This window comes from Hypomesus transpacificus, chromosome 19 (genome assembly GCF_021917145.1).
Source record: "Hypomesus transpacificus isolate Combined female chromosome 19, fHypTra1, whole genome shotgun sequence".
Classification (NCBI taxonomy): domain Eukaryota; kingdom Metazoa; phylum Chordata; class Actinopteri; order Osmeriformes; family Osmeridae; genus Hypomesus; species Hypomesus transpacificus.
In genome coordinates this window covers 330,439-342,501 of record NC_061078.1, presented here as the reverse complement: position 1 = coordinate 342,501, position 12,063 = coordinate 330,439, and the positions used below count along the sequence as shown (strand labels likewise).

The 12,063-nt window shown below is 48.4% G+C and overlaps 1 protein-coding gene across 1 annotated transcript in view; it reads left to right on the top strand.

The window, feature by feature from the left end:
• The window catches only part of LOC124482086 (protein kinase C-binding protein NELL1-like), a 135,694-nt gene that overhangs the window by 76,912 nt on the left and 46,719 nt on the right, over positions 1–12,063 (top strand). The window contains 1 exon segment of the mRNA XM_047042439.1: positions 8,608–8,733. Within this exon segment, the coding sequence (XP_046898395.1) occupies positions 8,608–8,733 (126 nt within the window).

Here is a 12,063-nt window from a genome sequence, read left to right as displayed (position 1 = left end):
AGGATCAGAGGTTCTGCTGGACAGAGGATCAGAGGTTCTGCTGGACAGAGAGGATCAGAGGTTCTACTGGACAGAGAGGATCAGAGGTTCTGCTGGACAGAGGATCAGAGGTTCTGCTGGACAGAGGATCAGAGGTTCTGCTGGACAGAGAGGATCAGAGGTTCTACTGGACAGAGAGGATCAGAGGTTCTGCTGGACAGAGGATCAGAGGTTCTGCTGGACAGAGAGGATCAGAGGTTCTGCTGGACAGAGGATCAGAGGTTCCACAGTAAAGATGGGTTAGCTAACCCTAACCCTTTAGTCCCAGAATAACCCTAGTCCCAGACTAGCCCTAGTCCCAGACTAAGCCAAGAGAGAGGAGCCAGGGCAATTTAAGACGATCCTCGAGCAGTTCTCCAATGCTCACTACAAGCTGCTATCACTCCCTCTCTCTGTCTCTCTCTCTGTCTCTCTCTCCTCTCTCTGTCTCTCTGTCCTCTCTCTGTCTCTCTCTCCTCTCTCTGTCTCTCTGTCCTCTCTCTGTCTCTCTCTCCTCTCTCTGTCTCTCTCTCCTCTCTCTGTCTCTATCTCCTCTCTCTGTCTGTCTGTCCTCTCTCTGTCTCTCTCTCCTCTCTCTGTCTCTCTCTCCTCTCTCTGTCTCTCTCTCTCTCTCTGTCTCTCTCTCCTCTCTCTGTCTCTCTCTCTCCTCTCTCTGTCTCTATCTCCTCTCTCTGTCTCTCTCTTTCTGCTCTCCACCAGAGAAGGGAGATAATAAAGGATTCGCTCCAGTGATGGAGGGATGTCTGAGAAGGAACTGCTGCTCCTCTCTTCCTCTGTTTGGGTCTGCTCTATCACTCCCGCTCTAATTAGGCATCTGCGTTCCACTCATCTGCACAAAACAACACAGAACACAGAATCACAACACCCCACACACATACACTCTCACACACACATGCATAGAGAGAAAGTAAACTGAAAGAGAGAAAGAGACTGAGAGTAAAATACATTTCTGCAGACAGACAGACAGACAGACAGACAGACAGACAGACAGACAGACAGACAGACAGACAGACAGGCAGGCGGGCAGGCAGGCAGGCAGGCAGGCAGGCGGGCAGGCAGACAGGCAGGGGTTGTCAGGTGTCTCCTGACCTCTGAGCTTCTTCTAGCTGCACAATGTTTTATTCACCTTGAGAGAACTGTGTGTGTGTGTGTGTGTGAGAGAGAGAGAGAGATAGACAAACAACAGAAATAGAGAGAGAGAGAGCTGAAGGAAAAGGGAATGTTTGGTAGAATAATTTTGAGCTTCACAGAGCAGATTTGATTCTTGTCAAATATAAATAGAATATCTGCTTCTCAAACTTACTTCTGGCTTTTATTACTGTTGCTGCAGATGAAATATAGATATGTCCTGATGAATATTGCAGAGTTTGGGATTCCTGGCCTGTTGTTCTGAACTGCCTGGTAAATACCTGCTAGAGAACTAAACTCTACCTCGCCTTTATCTCACCTCTATCTCACCTCTACCTCACCTCTACCTCACCTCTACCTCACCTCTATCTCCCCTCTATCTCACCTCTACCTCACCTCTACCTCGCCTCTACCTCGCCTCTATCTCACCTCTATCTCACCTCTATCTCACCTCTATCTCACCTCTACCTCACCTCTACCTCACCTCTATCTCACCTCTATCTCACCTCTACCTCGCCTCTACCTCGCCTCTACCTCACCTCTACCTCACCTCTATCTCACCTCTACCTCACCTCTACCTCACCTCTATCTCGCCTCTATCTCGCCTCTATCTCGCCTCTATCTCACCTCTATCTCACCTCTACATCACTGAAGGACAGTGAACACTTCCTCTTCAGCTTGTGAAATGTAATATTATATGTGTGTGTACAGTATCAGTGTGTGTGTGTGTGTGTACAGTATCAGTGTGTGTGTGTCTGTGTGTGTATGGTATCAATGTCCTGTGTACGGTATAGGTGTGTGTAGCATGTTAACACCAGTCTGTGCCATAGACACCCAGAGTGGGAGCTTGTGCAACATGATGACTGAATGATGAGTTGATGAAGAAAAGTCAAGAAGAAGAGAACAGGAAGATGAAGGATTTGAACTGCAGCAAAATACTGATAATCTTCTCTCCTTCTAGTCTCTTCTCTCTCTCTCTCTTTTTCTCTCTCTCTCTTTTTCTCTCTCTCTCTTTTTCTCTCTCTCTACCGAAGCACACCATTTAGAATCTCGCGAACGAAGGCGCCCATAATATGATTTTAAAATTTCAGCAGCAGAAAGTTAATCTAATACATAATGACTCTGTAATTACAGGAGCATTCCTCTCATGCTTAATCACATTGTCTGTATGACTGTGATCTTGCAGAGTTCATCCTCTCTTCCTCTACCCCTCTCCCCTCCCCTCTCTCCTCTCCCCTTTCTCCCTCTCTCCCTCCTCCCAGTGTTCTACATCTCTCACAGTAGAGGAAATGTCGTCCTCCTCATCAATCTCTGTCTGTTCCCCTGAGCTCTGTGTCCTTGCACCAGGGCAGGAGGGCACACACACACACCGGTTCTCTCTCTCACACACACACACACACACCGGTTCTCTCTCTCACACACACACACACACACACCAGTTCTCTCTCTCACACACACACACACACCGGTTCTCTCTCTCTCTCACACACACACACACACGGAGCATGGGAGGGAGCGTGGGATGTTTGCTGTGATCAGTGTTTAGCAACTGTGATCCTCTCTGATAGCTGACACAGGAACACGTGTGTGTGTGTATCTAAGTGTGTGTACCTGAATGTATGTGTGTTCCAGTGTGTGTGTACCGGTGTGTGTGTGTGTTTGAGTGTTTGTGTGTATACCTGAGTGTGTAAGGGTGTGTGTGGAGGGACTGGATCACTCAGTGAGGATCTATTGAAGATGATGTTGAGTTAAACGTCTTTAAGTGCTGTCAGGTCTGTTCCTGTTTGAGACATGTAGATATATATATGGCTGTGTATTTATAGCTGTGTATTTATAGTTGTGTATTTATAGAGTTATTGATCGCTGGTTTCAAGTTTCAGCTGCTGTTCAAGCTGACAGTGAAGTGCTGGACCTTTTTATTTGGAACAGAAAGATATACTTCTCAGATCAGTTGTGAGTGTTGTGGATGTTTGCAGATGTGTGTGTAGGGTGGTATCATGAGACGCTAGACCACGGTGCGGGGCGTAGGGCAGTGCGTCACAACCGGACAGAGCAGGCAAAAGTGGGTTCAAACAAAGAAACCGGTTTATTCACCAACAAAAACAACGTAGGTCAGGAAGCAAAACATAAGTTACTGTGAACACAAAAAGTTGCTCCTCACCTTGGATCCTACCAATGGATTCTCAACTTAAAGTTCTCTGTGCCAGGTACACTCGCTCTCGTTTGGTATCTGTGTGTGGCCTTTTGTCGTCTCTCCCCCGCCTGAGCTCCCGCCTCAAGCAGAGGAATGAGGCATTTGCACCTGTCGGCGTGGTGCATTCTGGGAGGCGTAGTTCTCCCGTCAGCCATCTTGTGGCATGGTAGCCACTCACAGAGGGAAACATACCGCCCCTCTACCACACGTCCTCTCATGATGCCACAGTAGGTGTGTGTGTGTAGGTGTGTGTGTAGGTGTGTCTGTGTGTAGGCGTGTGTAGGTGTGTGTGTGTGTAGGTGTGCGTGTGTGTAGGTGGGGAGGTGACCTCCCTGGTGTGTCTCGTCTCAGGTGGAACCAGGGGCGTGTTAATGAGGGGACTGGTTTGAGAGTGTAATATTTCTACACCTTTCAGTTCCATCACCAGGCCAGCCTGTGTTCTCTGGGAGTGAGATGTTGTTGCTGTGACTGCTGCCTCAGCGCTTTCCTCTGTCTAGACGCCTCAGACTGCTGTCTGCTCCATGTGATGATGATGAGGATGGTGATGGTGTCTGTTCTGTGAGAGCGCCAGTTTGACTGTCAGTAATATCCCGATCTTTCACCTGAGGAGCCTGCTGTGGTGTTGCAGCAGACTGGCCTCACCTGTTTGTGTGCATCTCAACTACCAGACACAGTGTAAAGTAACCACATCTCAACTACCAGACACAGTGTAAAGTAACCACATCTCAACTACCAGACACAGTGTAAAGTAACCACATCTCAACTACCAGACACAGTGTAAAGTAACTACATCTCAGCTACCAGACACAGTGTAAAGTAACCACATCTCAACTACCAGACACAGTGTAAAGTAACCACATCTCAACTACCAGACACAGTGTAAAGTAACCACATCTCAGCTACCAGACACAGTGTAAAGTAACCACATCTCAACTACCAGACACAGTGTAAAGTAACCACATCTCAACTACCAGACACAGTGTAAAGTAACATCTCAGCTACCAGACACAGTGTAAAGTAACAACATCTCAGCTACCAGACACAGTGTAAAGTAACCACATCTCAACTACCAGACACAGTGTAAAGTAACCACATCTCAGCTACCATACACAGTGTAAAGTAACATCTCAGCTACCAGACACAGTGTAAAGTAACCACATCTCAACTACCAGACACAGTGTAAAGTAACCACATCTCAGCTACCAGACACAGTGTAAAGTAACATCTCAGCTACCAGACACAGTGTAAAGTAACCACATCTCAGCTACCAGGCTTCACACACAAGGAAAAATAAACCCTTTTTATATATTCTGCAGCGGTTTTTCACTTTTACACTCAGACACAGATGTACAACGTACACAGGTGCACACATACACACACACACACACACACTCTCTCTCTCATGCACTGACAAACACTGCATTTAACAGCAACTTATCAGTAACACATACACAAGCACACACTCAGACACACGCACACACGCAGACACACACACAAACAACCATCAGTGTATAGATGTGGTCATGACTTGAGATACCTTGCCCAGGCTCCTCCCTCTGGTGTTCCTGTCACTCTGCAGACGAAGAGGAGGACACCAGCTTTGTGTTCCTGTGACAGACAAGGACAGCACGCCTCTCTCTTCCTCTCCTCCTCTCTCTGTTTCTCCTCTCTCTCTTCCTCCTCTCCCCTCTCTCCTCTATGTCAGTCATTACATTCCACAGAAGCAGAGAGGAGCAAGAGACTGAAATCAGACTTAATGAGACCGTCCCCAAAAAGTTACTTTCACATTTGTCTTCAGCTCTTCATCTGCTTGTGGTGAACATGTCCTAGTTCTGTCTGCTCAGGAGGAGAATGGAGAGGATGGGGAGGGGGAGGGAGGGAGAGAGGGAGGACTAATTATCTGTGTTGGTTCTCTGTTCCTCTTGCTGAGAGAGTGAAGATAGCATTTTACGTTGTGTGTTGTGATCTAGATGATCATGCTGATCCAGTTGGCGACGCCGTTGCCAGCAGGTGAGGGGGTGAGGGGGTGAGAGGGTGAGGGGGTGAGGGGGTGAGGGCGTGAGGGAGGCAGTGATTGCTGTCGGTTGTTGAGGGAGACATCATGTGACTGCACCGTGTCGGAGTGAAAAAATCTCTCTCTCTCTCTCTCTCTCTCTCTCTCTCTCTCTCTCACTCTTTCCCTCTTTTACACAGTCCCATTACCACCACCCCTCCCTCCTCTCTCTTCTCTCTCCTCTCCTATTTCTTCTTTATCTAATAGGTTTTCCGCTCCAGTCTTCAATCTCCAAATTGGAATTTCAGCCGGGGGGGATTGGATTGAAAAATGCTCCTCTGGAAGAAGTGATCACCCTGGCCCTGTCTCTCTCACACTCTCCCTGTGTGTGTGTGTGAGAGTGTCTGTGAGTGTGTGTGAGTGTGTGTGTGTGAGTGCCAGTATAAAGGGCTGTGCAGGTGTGATTCATTAGAGCCTATAGAGACAGTTCTCCCTGACTCTGTTTACTCAAGACAACAATGATGCTGTCTGATGAAGAAGCATTTCATGAACCTCAACACAGCAGAGTGGACACACACATGCATATACACACGTACACTTACAAACACACACGCATACTTACACACACACATATAGTACACAAACACACACACATACAGATACGTACACACGCACAAACACACATCTTGATGTCAAGAGATCTCAGCAGAGCCAACACAGTCTTCTTTTTAGCTGTTGGTTTCTCCAGTTGTGACCTACATCTCTACACATGTAGAAGAGAACAGGTGGAAAGACAGGGGGGAGGGAAATGGAGAGAGAGAAACAGAGAGAGAGAGAGCGAGAAGGCACTAAAATGAATTTCTCGGTGTGAAATGACAGTTCTCTGTCACTATGTCTCAACATTCTACAGCACACACACACACACACAGGTGATGTCACTCCTGTTAAACCTCCCAACGCACGACTGAATTATTCAACCTGTTAACCCCTCCTCACCCTGCTGTTCCTGTCTAGAGGTTAACCCCTCCTCACCCTGCTGTTCCTGTGTAGAGGTTAACCCCTCCTCACTCTGCTGTTCCTGTGTAGAGGTTAACCCCTCCTCACCCTGCTGTTCCTGTGTAGAGGTTAACCCCTCCTCACCCTGCTGTGCCTGTGTAGAGGTAGAGGGAGGAGAGTGTGGTGGTGGGGGGGGGTGGAGGGAGGGAGGAGAGGAGGGAGGAGGGGTGGGGGATGGAGGAGGGAGAAAGAGAGGAGGGGTGGGGGAGTGGAGGGAGGGAGGGAGGAGAGGAGGGGTAGATGCCATAAACAGAGAAGATGTTCATTTAGCTCGATACGATATGTAGATGTATTCCTCACTACATCCCTGGAGACTAGAATTATCCTCCTCATGTTGAATGGTACTGTAGCCTCAGAAAACATCTCAAGTGCTCACACTTACCAGCTCCCAAGCTTTCCACACCCTTCCTTTGTTTGGTCTCATAGTTAGTCAGCCAGATCCTCCAGCCTTAACTGCATGTTATCATGCTCAGAAAGAGAATGTTCCCGCTACATAAGAGCAGTCAGAATAGGTGGGAGTCTGGCTGCAATCTATCATGATATTACCTGAATATTATCTGGGTGTCTGAGTCTCACTGGGGCATAGTATGTGGATTTATCTCTCCTCACCTCTCTCTCTCATCACCTCTCTCTCTCTCTGTCCCCTCCTCTCTCTCTTTCCTCCACCCCTCCCTTCCTCCCTCTTCTCTCCCCTCTCCTCTCCCCTCCTCCCCTCCCCTCACCTACCCTCTCCTCTCTTCTCCTCCCCCCTCTCTCCTCTCCCCTCCTCCCCTCCCCTCTCCCCTCCTCCCCTCTCCTCTCCTCCCCTCCCCTCCCCTCTCCTCTCCTCTCCTCTCCTCTCCTCTCTTCTCCTCCCCCCTCTCTTCTCCCCCCTCTCCTCTCCCCTCCCCTCCTCCCCTCCCCTCCCCTCCCCTCCCCTCCCCTCCCCTCCCCTCCCCTCCCCTCCCCTCCCCTCCCCTCCCCTCCCCTCCCCTCTCCTCTCCTCTCCCCTCCTCCCCTCCCCTCTCCTCTCCTCTCCTCTCCTCTCCTCTCCTCTCCCCTCCCCCTCCTCCCCTCTCCTTTCCTCTCCTCTCCTCAGTGTTCTGGTCTAAGTGCAGAGCTGCAGGTCCCAGGAGGCCTGGTGCTGAAAGGAGGCCATGTTCTCTGTGGGGGATTCTCTCACACAGCATTCAGGCCACATCCCTCTCATCTCTCTCTTTCTCCTCCCCTCCCTCCAGAATCTCTGTCCATCTCCAATTATTCTGACCGCACAGCTGACAGTCTGTGTGTGTGCAAGTGTGTGTATGTATGTCATATGTGTGCGTGTATGTGTGGTTGTTTAACTCCCCTATACAGTGAAACATGAAAACCTTGACTTTGTGGGGCCCTTTTGCTGGGACCCAGAACTTCTGATGTATGTGTTTGTGACACACACAGTACACACACACTCACACAGTATACACACTCACACACACACTCACATGCACACACACATGCATTCTTGAGTCCATGAACTACTGGGACTGGCTTCTGTAGACAGGATCTCCAACACAGAGCGACATTTGACATTTTACTAATTTACAATCTCAGCTACCAAGCACAGCGCGACAATCAAAAATTATCTGAACTAGTGCGAGCATAACTCTCAGAGCTGAGCTTCCATCACAAGTCCTTCCAGAACAGAAATTAGTGGAACCACGATAACCTTCTAGGTTCCTCCAGGTTCTCCCAGGTTCCTCCAGGTTCTCCCAGGTTCCTCCAGGTTCTCCCAGGTTTCTCCCTGTGTGTCTGTATGGTAAAACAGTACAGCAGAACTGATCAGCTCTTGTTAGTCAACAGTTTGTTGGTGATGATCAGCTGCTCCCCAGCCCCCCACCAGCACAGACAGGCAAGAGCCAACACTGTTAAGTGCCAAGAGTAATTGGCACTTAACGACCGTCGTGGTGTAATTTCTTCTCCGTCTGCATCAAGTGTTACAATTTCATCTTTGTGGAGAATTGCTTGAATCACAGAGGATGTTTGAATCAAGAGGGATATTTGAAGTTTCAAATTGAATTGCTGCTCAGACATGATCCCCTCAGCTCTCTCTCACTGCTGTCATTTATTTTTGCGGTGCCTTGAAACGTGTGTGTGTGTCTACTTGTGAGTGTGTGTGTCCATCCACACACTCCTCTCCTGACCTGTTTGTGTGTGTGTATGTGTGTGTGTGTGTGTGCAGACATCGACGAGTGTGCCAGCCAGCTGCAGTACTGCCAGACCAACACGGTGTGTGTCAACCTGCCTGGCAGCCATCGCTGTGACTGCCTGCCTGGCTTCATCAGGGTGGACGACTTCTCCTGCTCAGGTGAGATACTCACATACACACACTTATACACACACACTCATACACACTGATACACACATATACACTCGCACACACGGCCACAATCATGATAACGAATGTAGTCAGGTTTCCTAGCAACGTAGTATTAATAAACACATAAATATCTACAGTAGAAAAATCAACTTAGCTCTCTGCTGATGTTTATAGATTGTTTGTATCCTATTATTGTCTTTGTTCTCTTCAGACAAATGAGATCAGAGACAGTAATGCATTGTGTGGAATTACAAGTATCGCTCGTTTAATCAGATTATAAATAATAACCTGCCTCGTTCTCCACCTCCAGCCAGCCTCTGTTGTTTTTAGAATGTAGAGAACAGACAGTCAGGCCAGATATTCACACACCAACACAACCGCTGATTGTATTGATTTCTCTGATTGGCTAAATTACTCGTACATAATTCTGGAATCATCTGTCCTTATACAGTGCCGCGTCCAGTGTCATTCAGCCAATCAGAGGTGATTTTACTGGAAAGTTTATTCTGCCAACCAGGTGGCCTGGCTCAGAGCTGAGGGATTCTGGGGATGGGTGAGGAAGGGTGAGGAGGGGTGAGGAAGGGTGAGGAGGGTGAGGAGAAAGGTGTGGAGGGGTGAGGAGAGAGGTGTCGAGAAGAGAGAATGCTTAGTGCAATGCCAAACTTCAGACAAAGATAGAATGACTGTACATAGTGTAATATTATGTAATAGCTTTAGCAGTTTCATTCATTATTGTTTCATTGTCGTAAATACAGATCATTAATTGAGTCTGACCCCTGAAATCCTGTTAGAACTCTGCATCCCTCTGGAAAAAAGCACCTGGCTGATGAATGACAGCAGTGAGTCAACCCCGCAGACACGGGAGAACTGCTTCCCCACATGCTCCTCCGTTCTGTACGGATGCTCTGCTCTCAGACCTGCATGTTGCTGTCCTCCTCTGCACTCACCCAGGGCATGTCAGAAGGACCCCGTGACGAGTGGCAGTTTACTTGTGTTTGTCTGAGGAGAGGGAATCCCATGGTGCTGACGGGGATCAGGCTTCTGTCGGTCTCTCGCTGTGAAAGTGAGGTGATGTTGAACAGGAACCATTCAGAACGTTCTACTGTGGAGGGTATCCCTGTGGGCCACTGAGCTGATGAATGTGGAGAGAGCGGAAGGGATGTGTGTTGTGGATCTGCAGTGTGCCGTAAACAGGACCTGGGAGAGGTGTTTAACTGCACAGCTACGCCCACGTGCAACTATCTCAGACAGACGAGAGAAAAGTCACAGATTTGTCGATTATCTGGAGGTTCTTATCCATGTTCCTTGTGTATGTGTGTACCTGTGTACACAGGTGTATGTGTAAATGTGTGAATGTGATCTGAGAGCAGAATGGGGACACCTTCTCTTTCTCCTCCCTGCTGCCCCTCCTCCCGACAGGCCCCATGCATGTCACACATCATCACACACACACCACACAGTTCTCTCTCTTTCTTTCTCTACTTTCTTTCTGTCTTTTGCAATGTTCTCTTTTTGTTCTCTCTCCCTCCCCCTGGCTGAGGGGTCCTTGTGGAGACAGTGTAAAGAGGGAGGCAGCAGTAATTGCACTTCTGCTGATTTCAGCTCTGTGGAGAGAAACAGGCAACTCAGAGAAGGATGGAGGGAGAGAGGGGGATGGAGAGAGAGAGGGGGAGAGAGAGGATGGAGAGAGAGAGGATGGAGAGAGAGAGGGGGATGGAGAGAGAGAGGATGGAGATAGAGAGGAGGATGGAGAGATAGATGAAGAGAGAAAGGGGGATGGAGAGAGGGGGATGGAGAGATAGATGGAGGGAGAGAGGGGGATGGAGAGATAGATGGAGAGAGGAGGATGGAGAGAGAGAGGGAGATGGAGAGATAGATGGAGAGAGAGAGGAGGATGGAGGGAGAGAGGGGAATGGAGAGATAGATGGAGAGAGAGGAGGATGGAGAGATAGATGGAGAGAGAGAAGGGAATGGAGAGATAGATGGAGAGAGAGAGGGGGATGGAGAGATAGATGGAGAGAGAGAGGAGGATGGAGAGAGGGTGATGGCGGGAGGGGTGGAGAGAGAAAGGAAGATGGAGAGAGGGGGATGGAGAGAGAGAGGAGGATGGAGAGTGGGTGATAGAAGGGGAGGGGTGGAGAGAGATAGTTTGACTCGTACATGTGAACATCACACACTTCCTGTGATGTGTCATCATCCTCCCAGCAGAGATGAGGCCCTGTTTCTGCCTGTTCACTCCTGCTTGTTCCCTTGAACCAGGATCCAGGGCCCTGATTGCTGGTCTGGGGCTTGTTCCCTTGAACCAGAATCCAGGGCCCTGAGTGCTGGTCTGGGTTTACCTGCCTGAGGTGATCCTGGCAGCAGGGGGAGGAGAGGAGCTGGGCTGGCTCTAAGCCTCGTACAGAACACCATAAATCCTCATTCCCGGTGATGCAGGGGAGGTCGCTAGCAGACGACACTTGAGGCGTATTCACAGGCAGTTAGAGTTCAGCCATCTGCTCCTCTGAATGTTTCTCCTGGTAATAACTGTGATTAATACTGCGTTCATACACTGCAGCCGCTCGTCTCCAGCTCCCTCCTGTCGTGGCCTGGGAACAACGGGATGGGCTGACGCTAAAATGCAATGACACCGACAATTTTGAACATCTCCTTCATATATGGCCATGGGTGATCAGGAATGTCTCTATTCTCAGTCATGTCAACATCGCTAACTCTGTCTCATCCATAACATAGTTTGTTTTCTCCCTTTTTTCCACACACACAGTAAGTAAGACTTTATTTATCTAGCATTTCATATAAGAATTGCAGCCCAAGGTGCTTTACATCAAATCAACAAAAACAATAATACAAGTGATAAAAGTAATAGATCTAAAACATATAACAAAACAGACTAGCTGCACTCTATCTGCAGCCTCTCGAATCCGTCTTGGATCCGAGCTGCACTTGCAGTTTCCACACATATAACAACCCAGACAAGACACACAGAGTGAAAGGGAGATGGGAGAGGAGAACAGAGAAGCCTAAAACGGACAACATTAAAGCACAGTACAGCATAGTAGAGTCCTCATCAACTATTCATCAATGATGCAACCTTTTATTTGACCTTTTGTGGAAAAAAATATTTGTTTAACCTTTAGAAACGTTTTACATTACATTTACATTACATTTATGCATTAAGCACACGCTTTATCCAAAGCCACTTCCAAGAGAGTTTTACAAAAGTGCACAGGTCCCTGATCATAACCACAAGATAGCCTCAAACATTGTGGGTAGCCAAACATGAAGCATGCATTGTGAAACCAAATAAGTCCCAAAGGG